The 24,464-nt window shown below is 32.8% G+C and overlaps 2 protein-coding genes across 2 annotated transcripts; both read right to left on the reverse strand.

The window, feature by feature from the left end:
* Nucleotides 1-7,756: 7,756 nt before the first annotated feature.
* On the reverse strand, nt 7,757-9,767 carry LOC100789991 (probable acyl-activating enzyme 6). The gene has a single exon (XM_003518309.5). It carries the CDS (start codon nt 9,687-9,689, stop codon nt 8,028-8,030), a length of 1,662 nt encoding a protein of 553 aa, XP_003518357.1. The 5' UTR covers nt 9,690-9,767; the 3' UTR covers nt 7,757-8,027.
* Nucleotides 9,768-14,933: 5,166 nt separating this feature from the next.
* LOC100779323 (probable acyl-activating enzyme 5, peroxisomal) lies at nt 14,934-16,804 on the reverse strand. Its single transcript, XM_003519258.4, has one exon. The coding sequence runs from the start codon at nt 16,722-16,724 to the stop codon at nt 15,057-15,059; it is 1,668 nt and encodes a 555-aa protein (XP_003519306.1). The 5' UTR covers nt 16,725-16,804; the 3' UTR covers nt 14,934-15,056.
* Between the last annotated feature and the right edge of the window lie 7,660 nt (nt 16,805-24,464).

Below are 24,464 nucleotides of genomic sequence, written 5' to 3' on the forward strand. Positions count from 1 at the left end.
ACAGCTGGTGGCAGGGGGAAAGGTCTTTGGAGTAGGTGGCATGATACACACTGTTGCTTATGGAGATGATGTAGTAAGGGTGTGTGTTGACACTGTATACGATGGTGAAGCCATTGTCCCGTTACCCACTTCAAAGATTCAGTATGTCAAGGACGCCGTGAACTCATTCATTGGATGGCCCAGACATCTAGTGAAACCTTTATCTTATGTAAGTAATATAATAATCCCCCTACCAAATTGTCATTTGAATACACACTTGTAATATTTGTTAAGTTTTTGATTAAATTTAATATTTATTTTCTTGTACTACTTAGGATTCTGACCTTAATGTGCGGAAGCCAGTTGAACATAGTAGTGATGCAAAGCTTGCGGGTGAATCCGATCCATTAGGAGAGTTGATGAAGATATTGTTTTATGTGTACCAGAATCCAGTGGAAGTGTCGTGGGAGGCGAACCAATTTGGACTTCATGATATTGGGGCAAAATTTTACATCACACATGCAGATCTAGCGGAAATAATATCAGGTGACAAGTGTTTAAACATAGCGATACTACAATTGTGGACCATGTAAGTCATTTTCCTGCAACCTTTATGTTTGATTACCTGATAACCATTATTTTTAAATCTAAAACATTTAAAATAATCATGACTTGTCTTCCAAATAGATTTATGAATGAGTGCGGTAGAAGCAAAGCTGATCAGTCACTATATGGTTTGCTAGAGCCTCAATCTATACAAAATGCTAAGGAAAGACGTCAACAATGCCAACAATACATTGAAACATGGGTCAAGGAATCACAAAGGCAGTTGTATTTAGGAGCTTACTTGCATCAGTAAGTTCAATTGTTCTTCGAATTTAAGTATTTTTTTGTTGTTGTACAATTCTGTTATTATAATTGTCCAATTCAGGGCACATTGGCAACTATTTGTTCTCCACCCAAGGGAAAACACGGTCGTTTGGTTTTGTTCTCTGAGGAAGAAGCATGATATTAACATCAAAGGCGCAATTAACAGGTTCTATTCAAATATACAAATCATGGCATCCTTTAGGTTGTAATTGTTGTTACATATACAACAAAAATGGTTGTCATATATATGCTATTTTTTTTTAACTAGTGCAATGAAGACAACAACCAGTTCTTTTGAAGGCATGTCTAATCAAGGTGCACCTCGGTGGGTTGAACCCAAGGTAATCAATACTTGTTTGTAATGAACCGTTTGTACATCTTTAAGTGTTGAATGTTAAGTAACTATTAAAAATGTTATATGTAGAGTAATGTGCAAAGTGTAGGGTTTGAGTGTGGATATTATGTCATGCACTGGATGTGGTGCATCGTGACTGCCGGTTTGAAGGATGGCTGGCACAAGGTAAACATAATGCATGGAGTTACAATTGTAACTTTGGTTAATATTTGTTAAGTTACTAATAATTTTATCTAATGTTAATTTTGTAGTGGTTTTCTGATGGCTCATCGTTAGACGTGGAGGTCATCACAACAGTTCGATAGAAATGGACAACTTACTTTTTATCTTTTAGGAAAAGCAGTTGCTAAATTTGATTTGTATTATGTACAAGTACATTTTTCCTGTGGTTTCATCAAAGAATTAGAACAATTATGGCTACAACTTTGTATGTTGGATACATTAGAGGATCATTAATTCAAAAAAGGGTATTCAATTTGCATGGACTTATATATGTAGGATGCATGTCATTTGATGCTATTGTTCAGATTTCATTTGATGCTATTATTTAATTTGCATGGTCTGATTTAATTTATAGGTACCAGAGATCAATGTAAAAAAAATGCATCAATAAAACGAAGAAAATAAAAAAAAATTAGACATACAAAGACGATTCTCGAAAATGTCGTAAAATGATAACATAATGTAGACCTACAAAGAAGATTCTCATAACCGTCGTAAATTGGCATAACATACAAAGACGTTTCCCATAAAACGTCTTAGTATGCAGTCTTGACATGCCATCTAAGACGGTCATAAAAACCATCGTAAATTGTCATAACATACAAAGATGGTCTAAAAAACCGTCTTAAAATGTAAATTATGATTGTTACAGTTAAGACGATTTTCTAATAATCGTCGTAGACAATGCGCACCTACTAAGACGGTCATCGCAACCGTCTTAATATCCCAAAATTATCTGTAGACTTTAAGATGGTTATAGAAGAAACGTTGTAATATTTAGCACATACTACGACGGTTATTTTTAATCGTCATAGTATTCAAAACTTACAACGACGGTTCCCATAACCGTCGTAAAATAGCTTATACATTTTCCGATGTTGACATTAACGACGGTTGAAAATCGTCGTGACATGGGTATAAGAACCGACTTAAAATCCAATTTTTCTAGTAGTGGCTGTTGATACCTCATTCCAGTCCCAATTATCATAGGTAAAGCACACAACTATAAGTTTCATACATTTTCTCTGCTGGGTCCCAGTAATTTGATTCAGGGGAAGATCTTGAAATGTTAGAATTTTTTTTACTATTTTTCTTTTCAGTTTTGCTTTTTTTTAGTTATTTTTTTTCCTTTTTTATATTTTTTCGTTCTTTTATGTTACCATTTTATTTCTAATTTTTCTTCTTTTTTTTTTTACGTTTTATTCTTCTTTCTTTATGTTTTTATTTATTCTTTTCTTTTATTTTTTAAATTTAATGTTTGTTTTTTATTTACAGTTTTATAATTTATATACATATTAGCAGATAAGTTATGAAGTAGAAGATAAGAACCGTGAGTTGAGGTATACATGAATTGCACAAAGCTAGCACAATCTAAGATAGCCGATCCCAAGTAAGTTTCACTCACTTTTGATCCAACCATGAATTGTTTGTTGTAGATCTTTACTCTTTTTTTTAAAAAAAATTTGTTCAATTGTATTTTACCCTGATTTAATTTTTATTTTATATTCATTTTATGTATTTGTTTCAACGATTATTGCTGGATTGCATCTTAAATCAAATGGTCAAAATCGATTTCATGGAAATTGATAGTCATCAATATCAGTGCATTCCGGTTTTCATATGATTTTTTGTTTTTTCTTTTTACGTGTGACCATCGTAAGAAGTTTGCTCCGGAGGTAATTTGTTCACCTTTAATTTTTGCGATTTCCCTTTGATTTATATGGTAAGATTATGCAAATGGATGGTTTTCTGGAATATCTATTTCTACCGTATGAGAAAAGCGGCTTTTATCTTGAGTAGTCATGATCCTCCTATTGTTTAACTCTATTATATACTTTTTGCCATATGATTTCATTTGCTTGCAGCTTGGGATTGCTCTGCCTAGGTATGTACATATGCATTATTTTTGGAAGAAAGACTTGAATGCTTTCGGATTCTGAAGTATGATATTGAAGCTAATTGTCTACCCAAACCTGTCGAAGGGCAGGAGAAGGTAATTTCAATAAACCCATTATTATACTTTTTTTGTTACTTTGAGATGAGAAAAAAATTAACTCATTTTATTCAATAATCAATCAACCAATAAATAGGTAAGATACATCTAAACTGCAAAGCTACAAACTAGGGAAAATAAGTGTAATGTGCATAGTACTGCAACAACGTGCAGAGTGCTGCAACAACCCCCTACTTGGTAAACTTAGTTAATATCTAAAACTAATCAAATAAAACAAATATATAACTGCCAGTTAATTAATTAATTTCAACACTTTTAGGATAACTGATCAAGCTCTACTACTATGTTTACTTGATTTCTTATTAACAATTACTATATTCACTTAATTCTTTAATCTCCCCTAGCAATTAGGACATCTGTGTCAGTTTATTGTATATCAAAAGCTTTTATTTTTTTTAAAATTTAATGTTCTCTTATTTATATTTTTTTTTGTTGCAAAAGGGGGCATTTTTTTTATTGAATCGATATAAGCACACTTAGATCTAAGTATAAGAATTGGGAGGAAAAAAACATTGAAAAATCTTCAATTTGTGGAATTTTTCTGAGAGAATACAAATTTCATAAATGACAGTGTGATGGAGAACATAATATCTGTTCTGTGAGTATTTATTTTATTTGAGAATTTTTAATTTTGCAAAAAAAAATATTAAATAAAATTGTAGTATGTAATGTTTAATTCTATATTGGAGGTGGGTGAATTTGGCTTTATTGGACGACAAAGTAGCAGCAAAACATAAGCAGCATCCAAACATTTTTATTTGAAAGAAATTAATAATAGTGAAAGAAAAAAAATATTTTCTTAGCATGCTTGAAACGATTTGGATATTTGGCTTTGAAGCAAACTTAATAGCTATTGATACTGCCTGCAGAGCAGTCAATAGAAATTGTGTTTAGAAGCACCAGCAAAAAACTTGATTGATGCTATATGGGGGATCAAAATCTTGACTGGTAGGCTTGCATTTCTTGCATCCTAGAGAATATCTGTGACTAAGCAATCCATAGTCTATATTTTTTGCCAACTTAGGTATTGTCAGAGAAGAGTTCTTGACTGTAAATGCCACTTGAGGATCAAATGAAGCAGCCAAAACATCAAGTTTGGAGGGACCTAATTGGAGAGAGATGAGGTTCAAGAGGAGAAAGATGTCTTTACCTGGATTGAGAAGTGTTTCCATGAAAACCAATACTAAGACCTAGGGTGAATAGGGAATATTCCCTTCGTACCATAATTATTGTTGTCTTAGATTTTTTTTACACAGACCTAAGCTATCCATATTTATTATTAATCTGAGGAGATTACAGATTTTGTTACAGGAAAACTAATGCTCCCATCGAATCATATGACAAGCCTATATAGTTTGGAATAGACCAAATATTCATCATAATATCCTCATGCTGACGAGTCTATTTCCTCCTAGGTATGAATGAAAAAAAGGTGTGTAAAATCTTACTTCTCTCTTTACATTGTGGTCAATAAACTCAATGTCAAAATGCTTCTTAAATTCAGAAAGCAAACGCTCCTCCTATTTTTTGTTCCCATCAATTTTGTCAGCCAACATGACAGCATATACCTCCCATGGGAGTCTGCAAGGAAGCAACAACTACTTTTACCATGATTTATTTAATTCCGGCCTTTCTATTATGATTCTAAACTCAATACATAAGCAGTTGTAAAATGATTCAAAAATACTGTCAATTAATATGAAAATATAATGTTGGCCCACGGTTGGAGAAGGGTGATGGGAGGATGAAAGAGAGTAACAATTTACATAATTAACCTTATAATTATTAATTATTTTAGTCTTTGTTGTTCATCATTAATATTATAAGGTGTATAAGTGGAAAAAAACAATTAGTATTATATTGAAAAGCTAAAATAATAATTATATTAAGACTTATTTTTTATTCTTATATGACAATTATTATGAGATGGAGAGAGTAATATTTTCTCTAACTGTCACCCTTTTCCCTAGACAAAACTCATCTGATTGGGAGTGAAAAGCTTAGTTTGTCTTGAATATATGTATTCTGGTGTTGAAAATCATCAGTAGCATTTCAGTGGGTATTTTATCTACATGTTTTTGTCGTCTTCAAAATTAATTTGGATTTGGATAATAGTCATTTACTAATGGGTTGGTGTGGTGTAATTTGTTCTTTCTCTTGATAGCTGTGTCATGTGCTGGTGTAGTTTACAAACATTAGCCAACTTTTTTTTTGTGTGTGCGTGTGTGCATGCGTGGGTGGGGGTGTGTGTGAGAGAGGTTAGGACAATTAGTTAATTTAGTGGTAGAATTCTTCAGAGTTCTATGACTCGTCGTCTTGCAAGGAAATTAATTGACTATGGTGGAAGAAAATCAACACAATACGTTATTTACAATATTAAAATTGTCTATATTTATTATTTAAATTGGTTTGCATTGCCGATGGACATTGTTAAAAACTTCTAAATGCTTAATTGTGGATTTATTTGACTCACTATTCTTTGATTATTTGCATTTTTGAAGCAAGTTGCTTTATTTTGAATTGTGTTTGTTTTCTAAAGTCTTCATGCTTATTTGTCTTTCAAACAGGGGTGCAACAAGACTTATCGGATCTGCTTTTCAGTAGCTGTTGTATCAACTTTTTGTCAGGGTCTTGTTATCACTTTATAATAATCATGAAAATGTAATTCCTGATCTAATCTATCGTTCAGTGTTGGGTCATTATATCAATAGGATTAGTTAATTTAATATATTGTATGTTTTTCGAATGATTTTTACAGATTTTCTTTAATCATAAAATATATGGACCAATTTAACATATTTGTATCAATTATTATTACAACACTCTCAAAGTTTATATATTATTTCAAATTCTAAGGTTCAACAAATAAATTTACTTCTTAATCAATTCACAATTTTACTATTAAAACAAAAAAAATATATATAACATAATGGAGTAACTTGTACTGTATGCACGAGTTATAAACTAAGTATCTTTTAAAAACAAAAGTTTTTATAAGAGTAATGATACAAAAACACTATTATTTTAAACATTCTCTCAATATTTTTTCTTTCTCTCTATTTCTTTTCTTATCACATACAAAATTTTATTATATTTATATTTTTTACTTTATTTCAAGGTGTTACATTGGGACTTGAGGTGACCACTAATCTTTTTCCTTCTTATAAATAGATGAAAGGAGTGCAAGTCAAGAACTACTACAATTTTATCCTAAGAAAAGAGAGCAAAAACAAATGGTGATATTTTGAAATCCAAAATTTTCAAACACTCCATCAATAACTCTTATTTTTCTTTATTTATTTCTTTCTATGTTATCAATTTTATCAACTACTTTTTTTTTTCTCTACTTCTTCTCTCAAGTGTCTACATTCGTTTGGGTGCCAAGATATATTTTTCCACTTACTAGTATTGAGTGCATAATGATATATAGGTTCGTTCGTGCAATGGTGTTGGGTTTAAAATTGGATAGTTGAGTACTGCACTAAACACCTAATATGGGGACACCCTACGTACTTTCTAATGCAAAGAATGAACTAATGGCACATGCCCCTAACATGCAAGAGAGCTAGACTGAATAATAATGTCAACCACTTTCAGACCAACCTTATCTAAATAATCAATTTCCCTGCCATCGGTAAATTCCCAATGTTCCAAAGTGAAGTTTAATACGAAAGGGCCTTGAATTTTTTTAGCCAATGGGAAAGGATGTATTTACATACAAGAGCTCAAATTATATTAGTATATATGTACCAACAAAAATATATCAGTATAAATTATATCAATTCTTACATTACTAATAACCTAAAATATAATTTAATATATCATTACATGTAATAAAATGTATGCATTATCTTAAATTTCAAATTATAACTGATTTATAAAAGATAATTGTAATACATATAACTAAAAGTGAGAGTGAAAATGACTAAAGGAGTTGAAACTAGAGAGGCCAATTAGTGCTTTATATATTTTATCGTTAGAAAATTTTCTTGCTCTTCTAAATAAAAATGCACTTTTTAATAAATAAAAAAAATAAGGCTAAGATCAATTTGGGTACACATTTTCAATCATATTTCATGGCTACAAATTAATTTTATAAAAGATAATTCTACTTGACTTTAAAATAAAGAGACTCTTTGGTTTTAGTCATGAACAATGTAAACTATCTTCTGACAACTCTTAGACTTAATTGACCGGATTAAATCTTAAATTTTCTTTTGTACTTTCACAAAATCTTGAAATGGACAGTATTTTGATAACATAAAATGTAAATTAAATTTCCATATGAAGACAAAAGATGTAAATTAAATACTAGCTTCTGTCAATGTCCCGGCACATATGGACATCACTATTAATTTATTCTTCATGATCTTCATAACAATTGAAATTCATTTATTAAAAACACACACACACGTACACCAACAAAACCAAATCTGCTGAATTCATAGACAAATTAATTCCACATTTCGTAACACCTGCATGTAAATGTAATCAAAATCTTGACTCATCCACCTTAACTCATTCAAACAACCAAACCAAAACCGGACAATTGAACTCTTTTTTAGACAAAGTGACAACAATTCCATTCTACATGCGACTAGGTATTGTTGGTTGTGGAGCCGCCAAGGACCCCATAGCCTGTGCGTCCATCCTCAGCACGTGCTTCTGAATCTTCCCCGTCGACGTCTTCGGCAGCGCCTCCTTAAACACCACCGTTTTGGGCACCATAAAGTGCGGTAACCTCTCTCTGCAAAACTCCACCACCTCCTTCTCCGACGGTGGCGCCACCAGCCCCTCCTTCAGCATCACAAACGCGCACGGCGTCTCCCCCCAGAACTCGTCCGGCCGCGCCACCACCGCCACCTCGTTCACCGCCGGGTGATCGTACAACACCGCCTCCACCTCCACGCTACTCAAATTCTCACCACCACTTATTATCACATCCTTTGACCTATCCTTAATCTCCAAATACCCATCCCCATGCATAACTCCAACATCACCAGTGTACAACCAATTATTTCTTATGCACCTTTTTGTTCCATCTGAATCCTTCAAATAACCTAACATAACACACGCGCCGCGGAAAACTATCTCACCGGAGGTTACACCGTCGCGCTTCACGCTAACTCCGGTGGCTGGATCCACCACGTCAACCTCCGTCATCGCCACCGTCCTCACTCCTTGCCTCGCCTTAAACCTCGCCCTCTCCGTCGCCGGAAACTTATCCCACTCCTTCTTCCATGCACACGACACCACCACTCCTAGTGTCTCCGTCATGCCATACCCGTGGCGAACCCTAAATCCTAACTTCTCCGCGCGAGTGAGGATCGCCGCCGGAGGCGGTGACCCGCCGGTGAGGACGTGAACCGGGTTCTTCACCGGCTCGGTTCTCGTTAACAGCAAGTTTAGAACAACCGGCGCGGCGCACATGTGTGTAACGTTGTGTGATTGGATCAAATGGTAGATCATTGGCGCGTCGATTTTACGCGGACAGACGTTGGTGCCGCCTGCAGCGGCAATCCCCCACGGGAAGGTCCAGCCGTTAGAGTGGAACATCGGTAGCGTCCATAGGTAAACCGGTTGCTTCGGCACGCACCAGTCTATGAGTGAATCTAGGGCCATTATGAAGGTTGCGCGGTGGGAGTGTACTACGCCTTTGGGAGACGACGTCGTTCCCGAGGTGTAGTTTAGGGTTATTGGGTCCCACTCGGAGTTGGGGCGGGCCCAGTGGAAGTTCGGGTTACCCTTTTTTATAAGGCCCTCGTAGGTGTCTATGACGTGTGCGAGTGAGACGGTGACTGCATCTGCATCGTCTGTGATAAGGACGAGGGAAGGGCGTGGCGTGGTTTTGGGGAAGTTGGATAAGGCGCGGAGGATGAGGGGAAGAGAGTGGGAATGGACGAAGACGAGTTTTGATTCGCTGTGGCGGAGGAGCACGGAGAGTATGTGAGGATTCAGACGGAGGTTGAGGTTGTTGAGAATGGCACCGCACATGGGAACCGCGAAGTGGAGTTCGTACATTGAAGGAGTGTTGGGAGAGAGAACAGAGATGACGTGGCCGCGTCCTAGACCGAGGGATGTGAGGGAGGAAGCGAGTTGGAGGCATCTACGGTGGGTTTGAGACCAGGTGAAGGAAGTGCGGTTGTAGAGGATGGAGTGGGAATCGCCGTAGACGATTGCTGCTCTTTCCAAGAAGGTGAGTGGAGTGAGGGGTGGTGAGTTTGCGGGGTTTGGGGTTAGGTCATCCATGGATCGTTATTGCCAATGCAAATGCAGTTGTCGAGAAGAGAATGAAAGTCTCGGGTGGGTGCTGTGGTTCTTAAATACTAAAGATTCATGCAGTGTGTGTGTGTGTGTGTGTGTGTGAGAGAGAGAGAGAGAGAGATGTGATGCAATAAATTGTGTTGCCATAGGGTATGGTCCAAGGTGAAATTGATTTAATGAAGTTCAGCATGAGTAGTTGTTGTCGATAATGTAATGTAATATCAACTAACCAACCACATGCACTACAAAAGCCAGTGGCATTTAGGGGGCTGCTCCTTTCTGCTGTTTGTTACTACCTATATATTTGGTCGATCTTTATTGAACTTCCTATTTCAGCCATATGAATCTCTGCTTTTGCTGTTTAATAATGGATAAATAACAGGTTTCTTTTTTTTTTTTTGTAATGCTGTTGATATATTAAGAGTTTAATGATATGCAAGTATAAATTAAAATAATTTCATATGATCATTTAATCATAAAATATTATAAATATAATTTTAAAAAATTAACAATTTATTATATAATGTTATAATTGATTGTACATAACCTATTTTCTCTTAATATAAATAAGAAGTTTAAAGATGGAACGTACAGAAAATATGAAGACAAATATAAATCTAAGTGGAGAGGATTTGAGTTTTTTTTTTTCTGAATAAGGTGTAGTATCTTGTGTTTTTTGGCTACTTATTATCAATAAAATATGATTCATGTCGATCCTTTAGGATTTTCCTTTATCGCATAAATAAGGTTGTTGTGATATTGTTGATTATCTGCAGAAGATTAAATAGAAAACAATTTTCTTGCATGGAGGAACTGATCCAAAACTCTTTTAAAGGGGGCTAGAATATCTTTTTTCCTTCTTTTGTAGTAATTACTTAAATATATAATTTTTAATAAATAAATAATAAATATTACAAAAAGTTTACTAATTTCACACATAAAATAAAAATAATTTTTATTTTCAAACGATAAAAATATAATAAAAAATTTCATTTCAAATTTCATTAAATTTTTTATTCGTTTCAAATTATAAAAATTTCTAAAGGAAAAAGTCGGTGTTTTTTAGTAAGTAAAAAACAGTAACAAAAAAAAGTGTAGGCCCTTGCCATGAAACAATTCCTCCCAGGAATAACCAAGTTATACCCACCCACCAAGCCCCTATTTTCATTCCATGCGTAATAAAGTTTTCACCCACCCTGTAAAGTTACGCATCCTATTGGCACCCAAGGGGAGGATTACACCTAGCTACCAAAACCTTCGAGCATAAATCTTGTCATTTACATAACAATTAATTTGCATGCATACACGAAAACTCATAACTGTAAAAAACATGTTAAGGTTCCGAATTCTGATACAGTAATATAGCCATATATACATATATAAGGAGCCAAGGGAAGGGGGGCTGGGACCGTACCCCTACCCCTACACAACCCCTTGCATCCGTCTCTGCTTGCATGGCCATTTTTTGGTGATTTAGAGGATGGAGACATTTTATGCTTTTATAAAGCCCATGCTACAGTACAGATAGAGAGAGGCTAGGGCCATGTTGCTACCACGTGCTTTCATACTTGAGAATATGGAGATGCTTTTATATATCCTTTTGGGAAGATGATTGGTGTGGAGAGAGAAGATTGTGTAAATGGTACCCCAGACTCTTTGCTAACTCAACACATCGACTCACGATGGGTGGTCATGGAAGATGAATCTACTTGAGGGATACAAAGTCAAACATGTTTATAGCTATTTGTTGGATGAAAGCACTCCTACATTAATGAATCAACATGGAAATGAACCATTCAAGGTATTAGCTTTTGTTTGGAAACTTTTCCATGACTGCATTCTGTTAATGAGAAATATTCTTGTCACCCAAGGTAACTGCCCTTTCTGTAATACTTCTTAGGAAACAGCTGAACCTTCTATACAGAACTTGGTGGATAGGATCTCATAGTAAAAAGGCCCAAGAGAATAGCAGGCCCAAGAGGACGAACCATTCTCTCTTTTTCTTTTTCTTTTTTTTTGAAGTGGATACAAAAATAAAGTATTGATCTAAAAAGAACATTAACCATGAATTTCAATAAAGTTGCATGTCAAAACATGAAAATGAGAATTCTCATTCCAGCTAGGTTGGCACCACAAAACTCATTAATCATTTATAGCATACCACAAATTTATTAACATCTAACAGAAAAATAAAAATATATAAAGTTCATGGGGAACATAAACCAAAACCAATGAAAAATTAAACGAAACTCGCCAAATCTTTAATTAGCTAAGAATCACAAATGAAAAAGAAAAGTGCTAAAACCTTAGTAGCACAAATAACAAAAAATATGTTGTCAAACAAAAATTCATTAGGGCTAGAAACTAATAAGGACAGTGAGTGTTATATAACAACAGTATGATAAGTTGCTTTATGGATTGCGTTCTTGATCTTGGCTATGTAAATCGATGACATCATTTGCTCATGTGTAGTAGTTGATAATTGTTCCTGGACAAAAAAAATAAAATTCATGTTAATATTTTAACTTTTAGACTAAGAAAATAAAAGGAAATGCTACATTCACTTATATGACTTGCAACAATTCCATCATGCTCTTGTTGTGACTAGCTTGTGTCTTTATGGATATTGCTCGAAACATCCGTGGATACCTAATTAACATGAATTTGGTCAAAATGAAAATTTTGTACATAAATTAAATAACTTGATTAAAAATTAACACGTAAAATACTTACATCAGATAAATGATAAAAGTAAAAACCTGACCAGAATGAAATGAAGGCAATCCATAATTAAAGTTTTGCAAAGAAGGTTCATCTTCTTGTGTAACTTTTTGTTTTTTCCTTCTCTTCTCAATGCCACGTTTTTGCCTAGCAGACAATCCTTGGACCCTTTCTTTAGTCTTTATTCCCTTCACATTAGTATTATCCACACTACAAAAATCCTTGGGAGTATTAATATGTGAAGCATCATGAGTACTAGCCGCCGACCCTTTACCTTCAAGGCATGCATCCATATCACTCGTGGCTTTATGCATGTGGTTGTAAACTTTATTCTTAATAAAATTAATTTGTAAAGAAATATCTTAAATGATAAATTTTCTTAATTCATGTTTTGCTCTATTTGAAAATTGGGATGAAGTTACTCAAATGAAAATATGTAACGTAAGTTACTAAATGAATCATTGTGTTCCAAAGAATGTCTATTAGATGAGTTGAAGTATTAAAAATTAGATTACTATTTTATCCTGTAATTTTTTTAGGTTTAATTATAACAGCATCGAGATCTCAGCCTTAGCTGGATGATGAGGCCTTTACTCAAGATCCCCAAATAAAATGAATGAGATATTCCTTTCGTTAAGAAGAATTGTTAGCAAGAAGAGAATTTATTAGATTGGCGAATAGATTGTTGATCTTTAGCCAATAGCATACACTTGTCACATACACTATAGGGATGGTGAGAAAAAATATATTTTACACCCTATAGGGACTATAATTGGAGATACCATTATTTCTAGTAGAAGTTCCTATAAAAATGGGAAATGCCCTACCTTTGAATTTTAAAATAGAAATTATATAATTTTTTTGAAATGAAAGAAAGAGACACCTTATACTGAAATAGAAATAAATAAGTGTTTCAAAGAAACCTTCTCTTCTATTGAAGATTGACTTTTAATAAATGATTGGGCCATTTATTTATTTAATATTTAATAGGAATTGTTCATACTTAAAATCATAATTAATCTTTTATTACAATAGAAACATAAGTGATATTGATTATTCAAGAAAAAGTAAAAGATTAACAAAAAATAAGTGAATCTAACCCATTGAATTATAAATATATATATATATATATATATATATATATATATATATATATATATATATATATATACTATTTTGGTTTTTTATTCCTCCTCTTTTTTTGAACTTTCTTTTTCCTTTTCCTCTGAATAATTTCAAATTCTCCCTTTTTTCACATCCAAATTTTTAACATAAAAAAGATTATCATCCATTTGAAATTTTTTCAATACCACATTAATTCTTTTCTCCCCGATATATCATTGGAATTTCATTTTACTTTTTAATTCATAAAGCTATAAAATAATATTAATTATGGTAATACTGATTTTTTAATAGTACTTATTCTGATTATATTTTTTAAATAGTAATTAAGGTCATGACGAGTATGTATTCTGATTATAATCAATTAAATCATTTAATGTTTTTTATTTTGATTTTACATGATAAATTGATAATCAATTTATTAAATTTATAGAATTTTTTTAACTATTGTAAACGTTTACCAAGTTATCAATTTTGTTTATTTTTAATTCATAAAAAATATAAATTAATTTAAGTTAATTGTAACCTCTATCATTTTCCTAATTGAAACATTCAAATATATAGCAAATATATATATATATATATATATATATATATATATATATATATATATATATATATATTCTTGATTAAACTATCTGATAATGTGAATATATGTTCTTATTCAAATTTATAGTAAATTAAAATTAAAAATAAAATGCATGATTTGAGTTTTTAAAAAAATCACATGATCATTTAATAAACTTAGATCCATAGCTATTTTCGTAAATCTCCATTTCATTTAAATATCTTTTTGCTTTTGATAGTAAAATTAAATCATGTAAAAAATAAAAATAAAAACTAAATGTATATAATTTTTCTCAACCATTAATTTATTGATTAATCTTATTATCATTTTAACATTTTAAATCTTATTACATGAAATGTTTATTGCTATTAGTTGTCCTTAGGAAATTAATCAGGTTGTTAAACTTTATTATTTCTACCAATGTTTTGGGTCAAATCAACTATTGTTATTTAATGTCCAATTTGTATAAGCTACTACAGTTCTGTTAGCATGAAGAAAACACTGTGCAGTTACTGTTACTGTCCAACTGGAGAATATGTGTCGGGTAAAGAGAAAAATTCAGCTCAAGAATAAAACAGTATTTTCATAAATCCATGCTAGTGCCATCATGCATGTACACCATCACGTTAGCATCATATAAAGTTACGTCGATTATGTAGCTACGTCAACACCAAAGAATCACGTCATAGAATCAACGAACATAATTTTCGAACTTAAGTTAATTTAAGAACAAAATGCACAAAATATATACTTTAAAAATAAAATATATGAAAATTCGAAAGTATAAAGTAAAAAAAAAAAAACACACACACACACGGTTAAGCCAGTAGTATTATTTAATTATGGTGGATGGTGATAAAGTGATAAAACGATAATACAATAGGAAATTGCAACTGATCAGCTGGCTTGTATATCAACTAAAAACATATCCATCACAGTGTTCAAATTCGACTATGTTTGAGGGATCCCATGTTGTTTGCGATTTGTTTGAGCACAAACTTCTGGATCTTCCCAGTGGACGTTTTGGGAAGCTCGTCTTTGAAAACCACCGTTTTGGGAACCATATAATGCGGCATGTTGTCCTTACAATACTGAATCATGTCCTTCTCCGTCAGTTTCTCTTTCTCTTTTATCGCCGCCTTCAAGCTCACGAACGCGCACGGCGTCTCTCCCCAATACTCGTCAGGTCTCGCCACTACCGCCGCCTCGTTCACCGCCGGGTGCCCGTACAACACCGACTCCAACTCAACGCTGCTCAAGTTCTCACCGCCACTAATGATAACCTCCTTTGACCTATCTTTTATCTCCAAGTACCCGTCTTCATGCATCACAGCAACATCCCCAGTGTAGAACCGACCGTTCTTGAAACACCTCGCGGTTCCTGAAGGGTCTTTTAGGTACCCTAACATCACACACCCTCCTTTCACAACAATCTCCCCGACGCTAACTCCGTCACGCTTCACACTCTCCCCCGTGGGACCCACCACGTCGACCTCCGTCACGCCGACAGTTCTCACCCCCTGTCGCGCCTTCAGCCTCGCCCTCTCCGTCGCCGGCAGCCTGTTCCACTTTCCTTTCCATGCACACGATACCACGATTCCGCCGGTCTCCGTCAAGCCATACCCGTGCCCCACCACAAACCCAAACTCCTCCGCTCGGAGGAGCACCGCCGCAGGCGGCGGCGCTCCGGCTGTGATGAACTGAACCGGCTTCTCCAATGGCCTCTTATCAGAGTTGGTTAACATGTTGAGCACCACGGGTGCGCCGCACATGTGAGTTACGTGATGGTTCCTTATGAGAGAGTAAACAACCCCAGCGTCGAACTTGCGGACGCAAATATTGGTGCCACCTAGAGCAGCGATCCCCCACGTTAAGTTCCAGCCGTTAGCGTGGAACATCGGAAGCGTCCAGAGATAAATAGGGTTCTTCGGAACAGCCCAGTCGATAAGAGTATCCAATGCGCTGATGAACGCTCCACGGTGGCAGTGGACAACGCCTTTCGGAGACGACGTCGTTCCCGAAGTGTAGTTGAGAATCATAGGGTCCCAGTCGGAGTTAGGTAAGACCCACTTGAAGTTCGGATCGCCCTTGCTCATAAGCCCCTCGTAGGTGTGGAGGAAATTATCAACGGTGGGTGAGGTTTTGGTTTTCTCTTCCTGGACAGTGTTGTCTGTGATGAGAATTAGGGTTGGGCGATGAGTGTGTTGCCTGGGGAAGAGCGATAGGGCTTCGAGGACGAGGTCGCGTGAGGCGAAGTCGACGAAGACGAGCGTGGAGTTCGCGTGGCGGAGGATGACGGAGACGGTGCGGGCGTCGAGGCGGGTGTTGATGTTGTTCAGGACGGCGCCGGCGAAGGGGACGGAGAAGTGGAGCTCGTACATGGCGGGGATGTTGGGGGCCACGACGGAGACGACGTGGCCGCGGCCGATGCCGAGGGAGGCGAGGGCAGAGGCCAGCTGGAGGCATCGGCGGCGCGTCTGAGACCACGTGAAGGTTGTGTCGTTATAAACAACGGAAGGGACATCGCCGTAAACGGTGGCTGCTCTGTCCAAGAAGGTGAGTGGAGTGAGAGGAGAAGAGTTAACAGCACTTGGCTTCAACTGTTCCATTAAGAGAGATTATGGAAGACACACCCTCACACACAGTGGAATTAATGAACAGATAATTGTGTAAATGGAGTGTGTATGATTGTTGCATGAAAGTGTCCACATATATATATATATATAGCATATATATTTCATAAGATGAATTTCTAATTATTTTAAATAAATAGTAGTAAATGTAAATAATAAAATAAAATTAATGTCACCTTAGCATTTTGATCTGAGGAGTGCCAGGTTAGAACGAACCATAAAGTAAAAACCATAGAGCATTTGATTTTATTTTTAGAATTTAATTAATTTTATAAGTGACTGGAAAAAATATATTAGCATATGTTACTGCTAATATAAATAATCTCTCCGAATTCAATAATATAAAATAATAATAGAAAGATTCAGTGACCTTAAATATAAATAAATTTTAACTATCTTTATTTTGATTGATGATATGTTATTTAAAAAATATTCTTCAATAAGTTAAAATTATATTTTGAAATATTTTTTTTTATATTAAGTCACTCTAGAAGACAAGGTTAATAATGAAACATTTCTACACAGGTTATTTATATAACCAATATAGAAATAATGTATTTTAGACAACTACAAATAAATTACAATAGTGTCACCGCAGTTTTTATTACCTCACCTTTTTAACATTCGATGTAAAGTGGGGTCGTAAAAAGCCCTTGTTGTAGTAATGAGGTGCCTGAAAATTGACAAGTTGATCGCCGAGTGATCGATAGATGTTCAAAATTAGCTTAATTACCCCCCCAAAAAGTTCATTCCAATTAGAGTTAGGTATTTGGGCTCTAAGTCTAACATACTGTAGCTCGATTATATAACCTGCAACCCGCGCGAGCTATGTGCCTTAATATTAGTAGACCATTAATTTAAGATCCCTGCTTTTTATCATGTTCCGTTTAATGCACTTGTTAATGTGTTTGTGTCCATAGTCTTTTTTAAATTAAGTTAATTAAAAAATAATAATGTGTTAATCAATAACAAAAAAACAACAATGTTGCTTTTTCCAGGTTAGGGTTTTATTTTAAGTTACATTTGAGATTTGACTACTCCACATCTCCAACCCAAACAAGCACTGAAGCACAACCGACGGAGCCACCGCATCCCCGAATTTTTTTCCCCAGACATACATAAAAAATTAATTAAATACTAAATCATACGTATCCTCCTATTATTTAGTAAAACATATATATATTTATTATTCATAGTGTAAAGTTAGGTTTTCCTAACTTAAATTCTCAACGTGAATTTTTTTTTAATTTTTATTTTTAAGAAAATTAATTATTTTAATAAATTTTAAAATAATATAAAGACACATTTATTACACTACATCTTTCAAAGTATAATTAGTTTTGTCATTTTTGTGTTTCACTTGTATTTGTTAGTATATATTGTTATTCTCATTTTATTATTATTATTTATGTCTTTGTATTTCTCATCTTAATTATCGAAGTATTTTAATTCCTCTATATTATATAATTGAAATGTACTGTATTTTTTATCAATTTAATTTTTTTAAATCATTTCTGCTTTTTTTTAATTTATTTTAAAGACTACTAATTAATTTATCATTTTTAATTAATGTACATAAGAAAAAAACCATCAATGAAACAAAAATTAAACTTCAAAAAAATTCACATGTTCAAATGCCTTAAGTTAAACATGCCTTAAGTTTGCAATTTATTTAAGTGGTAATTAAAAAAATGAAGATATTTTTTATGAAATTATGTTATTTGTTTATCTTCATTTTAATCACAACATGTTCAACATCTTCATTTTATTCACAACATGTTCAACATGCTCAATAAGAAAATTATGTTACTTGTTTTGTAAAATAAAATGTTTTTTTTTATGAAATCATGTGTTTATATTTAAATGTTTAAATAAGAAAATCTTATTGAGCCCATGAAATCTCATATTTCATCATGTCGACACGTAATGTGTGACTCCACACATCATTATGTTTGATTTTGGTCACGCTTTACTACTTTAGAAAGATTTTGCATGGTGGGAATTTCGGAATGGTTGGTCAATGTATAGATTGTGGACTTGTGGTTATGAAAAAATTGGAGCTTCCTCGGAAGGTAAAATCTCAGGCTAAACTTCTTGATTATTTGCTGTAATTGATTGGTCCACCTTTTATTATTCCTGCATTTTTTTGGCAGAAATTTAGTATTGTGCAGTGACAGATTCAAAAAATTTCTTAGTAGGAATAAGAAACAATTTATAATATTTTTTAAAAAAATATCACAAACTTTCCCAAAATATATAATGTCATGAAAAAAATCTAAAATAATTAAATTTTTAGAAATTATAATTGTCTGTTATGCATATTTATAGTTTGAAAATGTTCTGTGATTTTTTATGGTCAATAGTGTAAAAAATTAAAAAGATAAATAGTAAGATTAATATTATTTTATATTTTTAACATTCATTTTAAAAATATATATCTTATGGGCGATTCTTTTTATTACACATGTATAAATATAGGAAAAAACATGCGAGGGAATTTGCCCCCACACCATATAATTAACATGGATCCTCCAGTGTACTTGTGAGAAAATGAAAATCACAAATATAATACCATATGTGGTGCAAATTAGGGTTTCTATTTTTTGTGCTTTAGTTTCCTTGTTTGTGCAGACGGTTGCCCCAGGCAGATGTTACGTGGTAAGCTTGCGAGCTACATATATAAAATGAAGATCGTTTATCTTGACTGGTGGCCCGACTATATAATCGATTACCTAACTTTAGTTCCCATACTAACTGGAAATTGTCCCCACACTCTATTAGATGGTTTTTTTTTTTACCAAAAATGGAATAAAATGAAAAATTAATTGTTGATCAAGAAAATATTTATTAAAATGAATAATTTTTTCCACCTAAAAAGTAAAAGGCACCATCAAGGTGGCATCTTGTATTTTTTTTTTCCCCTAGCATAAGAGTCACCCTCGAAAGCTCTCTCTCCTACTAGTCAACGCTAAATATTCTTATTTAATAATATTTTTACACAATTTAGTGTTAATCAAGTTATTAAAAAAACTTTTTAAGAAATAAGTTTAAATAAACTCTCCCATATTTTATTTTCATTCCTATGTATTTTGTTAATCTTTATTTCAATTTTTAGTTAAGATTATAAAGTATAAGTAAAAAATGAAGAGTATATTATAATTATAAAGTTCACAATGAAATACAATTATATAATGAAATATTAAACAATAATTCAAACAATGTTATAACTATAATTTTAATTTTCCTTCTTTAAAAATATATTTGTTTAATAAAATAATGTATTTTACCATAAAAGTCTAATTCAATTGTTTGAGTAATATGTGAATTGTTGTAAATTTTTTGATTTGGATAAAATAAAATCATGACTAAAGAAATCTCGTTTGTTATAGTACAAATATATAATATAAATAAATTGAAGCCTAAAAATGATGTCATTGAAATACTTGAAAGAATTGTGTACATATGAATTTTGAAAAAATATTATATATAAAAATTGAGATTTAAATGATTTTTTTCTCAAAAAGATATTTTTTATTTTTTTTTTTAAAGTCAAAACTTTCATTCAATATTAAACAACAATAACATATACAGAGAAGTATCAGAGAAAAAAAATAAAGATTTTTATCTATCATGTAGTATATCATAGCAATACCAAAATATATACTTGTATTATTTTATTCTTCGTTATAAAAAGAAATTAATTAACATTCATATTTTTATTGCTACATTCTTGATTACTAATAATATGTATTTTTTTTCCTAATTAATTATACATTTATATTTATTATAAGTAGTCTGATCAATATAAGACGAATATGAATGATTAATTTATATATATCTTCATCAGCTTGACTAACTCTAATTTAATCATTAAATATGAATATTTAACATCGACTTAATTGAGATTAGATACTTAACAAAATACAGTTTAAAAGGATGACAATTCTTACTTTTTTATGTGACAAAAATGACTTATTTTGATAAATATTTTTTCGATCATCCCATAATAATAATTAGTTTTAATTTTTAATCTATTCTAATAAATTACCCGTATAACATGGCTTAACGGGCAGGCACATTCTTAAGCAGGCGTACTTGCTCGTATACCCAACTTTAGTTCCAATACTTAGAGGACAATTATATATAATTGAATAATAAAATATTAATTTTTTTTACTTTTTATTTAACTTTTCAAATATAATATATTTTATCAAAAATTTCAATTTAACGGTTAAATTTTTAAAATTTATTTTTTATATATTGGAAGGTGCTATTTTACTATATTTGACACATTATTTAATTATATATATATATATATCGAAGGATAATTACATAAGGATAGTTAGAATTCTTAAATAGTCTATATTTAAATTTTGTGGACGAAAATAAGCATATTTTTTAAAACTAAACCAAATCAGTTGGTTCTACCTATTCAACTAGGAACCAGACAGGTGATCGGTCTGTCTAGTGCAAAAAACTGAAGTGCTTCAGAACTGGTGCATCAAACCAATTTGAACCAATTCAAAATAATTTTTTTAATTTAATTCAAAATATTTTAAAATAAATCAAATATATATTTAAAAGTTTCAATTATTTTATTATTAATTATTATCATATAAAACATACTACATCTTAAAAAAAATACTCTAGTCTGTAAGAAACAATTACCTAATTTATTAAAATAAATAAAAGTAATTAGATTAATTAGTTTCTCATAAATTTTAATTTTATTTTAAGACTACCCATGATATTAAATAATTTAAGATATGATTATTTTTTAAGAGATAATTCTTTAACGTGCTTTGTTTCTTAAAAAATATTTTTCTTATTTCTTATATAAAAGATGAGAGATAGTATAATTTAGTCTTTCTTTATTAATTTACAATTTTTTGTATCCTATTTTTTCATAGTTTTTTTTATTATTTTATTACTTAAACCGTTATATATTAGTTTTAAAACATAAGTTTAATTATTACTAATTTTACCACAATTATATTATGATTAAGGTTACATTTGACCAGAAAAAAAAAAAAAAAAAAGTGTTGAGATGTCGCAGTGGGATACATAACAATATGGTGCAGGTTGAAATGGATAAAATCATTGAAGGTTTTTTGAGACTGCCAGTACAGGCCCATGAATTCAAAGTTGGGTTATTGTCCAACGTCCTCCCTCACTATTCCAGGATCTTCATTGCCAGCTCCTCAATTCCTTTGATGTAAGAAGATGGGGATGTCTTCCTATTCTTGGTTTGGATCTCAAGAATAAATTAGTTACTATTTTTTTTCAAAAGCAAAATGAATATTATTAATAATATTAGTGCGAAGCGTAGCATAATACATGCTAAAGTCCCCCAAAACTACCATGGTAAAAAAAAAAAGTCTCACTGAAAAGATCTGTCGATAATTTCCCACTAAAAAATCAATCGGTGCTCTCACAAAAAAATCGGTCGGTAGTTTTCCATAAAAATATTTTTCGGTAATTTTTCATGGACATGTCTGCCAATAATTTGACATGGAGATATCCATCGGAAAAGTTAATCGATAATAATCTGTCGGTCATATTACATACCAATTTTGTTTATACAGAAATTAAAGATAATATTAGAACAATTAATGTATTTTATTCAATCAATCCCTTAACCGCACAAGCTTGTTACCAACAATTTTTTTCTGTGGCTCTTTGGTCGGTAAAATTGCATGACTGAAACTTTGACTGTCGGTATTCTTGTAGTGGTAGTATTGATGGTTGTGATAGTAATTCTAGTCGGAAGGATTATAGTTAAATTATGTTTAAAATTAAAAATCAAATTTAAAAAGGAATTATTTTGTTTTGAAAGTAAATATAAAAGTTTTAAAAAAATTAAAAGCTATTTTAACTTCATTTTATCAAATTTATTTTGTTTTAAAAATTACATTTGAAAAATCAAAAACTAAAAATTTACATCAATTCCAAACAGATCCAATGTATTCAAGATTTGACTTTTTCAAAATAAAAAAAAAAAGAATGAATAGATATTTTGATCCCTTATAGTCATTTTATAAATTAGTCCATATTCTATTGAAATGTAAAAAATAATTTCTATTTTTATATAAATGTTACAAAATAATCTTATTGTAATATATATTATTGACAATTTTAGTGTTGACTTTGGTCTTGAGGTTCACGTCTTTCCCTTCACTTTGTACCGTGAAGTTGTACTTGTTCGCCGCTCCCTCTGTGGCCAGAGTGCTCATGATTTCGTTGCTGGACTTGAGCATATGCAGTGACTCGTATACGGGAGTCGCGTGGTATAACAGAAGTGAAACATTCTGAGCTTCGGTCAGGTTCTTGTACTTTGGCGCGAAACTGCTGACAGCGCCCATCTGTTTAATTTCTTTGACCCCATGGTTCTTAAATAGATTTTCAGAATTTGGTAGCAGATGATGCATCATATTCTGAAGCAAGTCTTCACCACCAATGGTACTTCCTGCCAAGGCTTTAATCTGTGATGCTCCACCCGTTGTAGCAGTGACAACAACATCACAATAACCAGCACCCATATTGAAAATGAGAGCAATTTTCTCAGTTCCACTGCCCATATTCTCATGAGAAGTCTGCTGTTGTTGCTGTCCATATAACAAAGCCACAGCTGTTGGTTTAGGCATCACATATGTCGTGTCCCCATGTCTTATGTTTTAGATTTTAGCTGTGTCTCGGTGTCTATGTCATGTTCTGTGCTTCATAGTTTAAAATAGCATTGTTTTAGTGCCGGAGCAGAGTGGCCCCTAGCAGCTACAAGTGCCGCCATAGTGAAGGGTTTCAGTGTAACAGCTGTAGCGGACCAAGAAGCAGCTGCAGCAGACAGGATAGTGGTTCTGTGAGTTGTTTCCAGAAAAGTCCTTTGAATAGATAATTAAGGCTTTTTTAGGGGGCTATTCTTCGGATTTCAATTTCCAAAATGAAATGTACAACCATAATAGTAGTGAAAATGATAAAGAAGAAGGGTTAGATTTTAAAGATGATGATTGATGATTCCTATCTAAGAAACCGAATATTTGACCTTTGTTGAAATTTAGTTGTACTATGTTTTGCTTAAGGTCACTATTATGACTTTTTATTGTTAATTATGAATTACGAATGCCATGATTTTTGGGAATTTATTATTTATTTTTGGGAATTTATCTTTGTATAGTGTAACAATAGAAACTATCCCACTTTAGCATTTTTCAGGGATATAAAAGTAAAACAGTGCTTCTCCAAGGAAACCTATATTCACATAAGCTTTTGGAGAAGCAAAACAATAGAGCTTCAATAAAAGTTAATTGCACAGAAATGGGGAAAAGAAACGAAGCAGAACCTGAAAGACAAAGAAATTGCGAGCTTTAACGAGAATGCCTAGGGACTTGAGTCTGTTGTTGTAGGTCACCCAATTGACGAGGGATTCGTCGATGTGGTACTCGCTGGCGCCGGCGCTGGTGATGGTGCAAGTGAACTTGATCTCGATGGAGTTGGCGAGGTGGTAGACGAGGCGGACGAAGGCTCTTCATTAATATTTATATTGTAATATTCTCAAGCAAGTCGCAGAACATAGGTTGCCCAAGACTTATGATTATCACCAAATTAGGAACACCATTGATAATTATTAGTTACAATCTTAAAGTAAGTTATTCACATCTAAACCCAGATCCAACTTCGTTATGTAAGGGGGAAAAAAACATTATTATTATTACAATGTTA

The sequence above is a fragment of the Glycine max genome, chromosome 2 (genome assembly GCF_000004515.6).
Source record: "Glycine max cultivar Williams 82 chromosome 2, Glycine_max_v4.0, whole genome shotgun sequence".
NCBI classification, from domain to species: domain Eukaryota; kingdom Viridiplantae; phylum Streptophyta; class Magnoliopsida; order Fabales; family Fabaceae; genus Glycine; species Glycine max.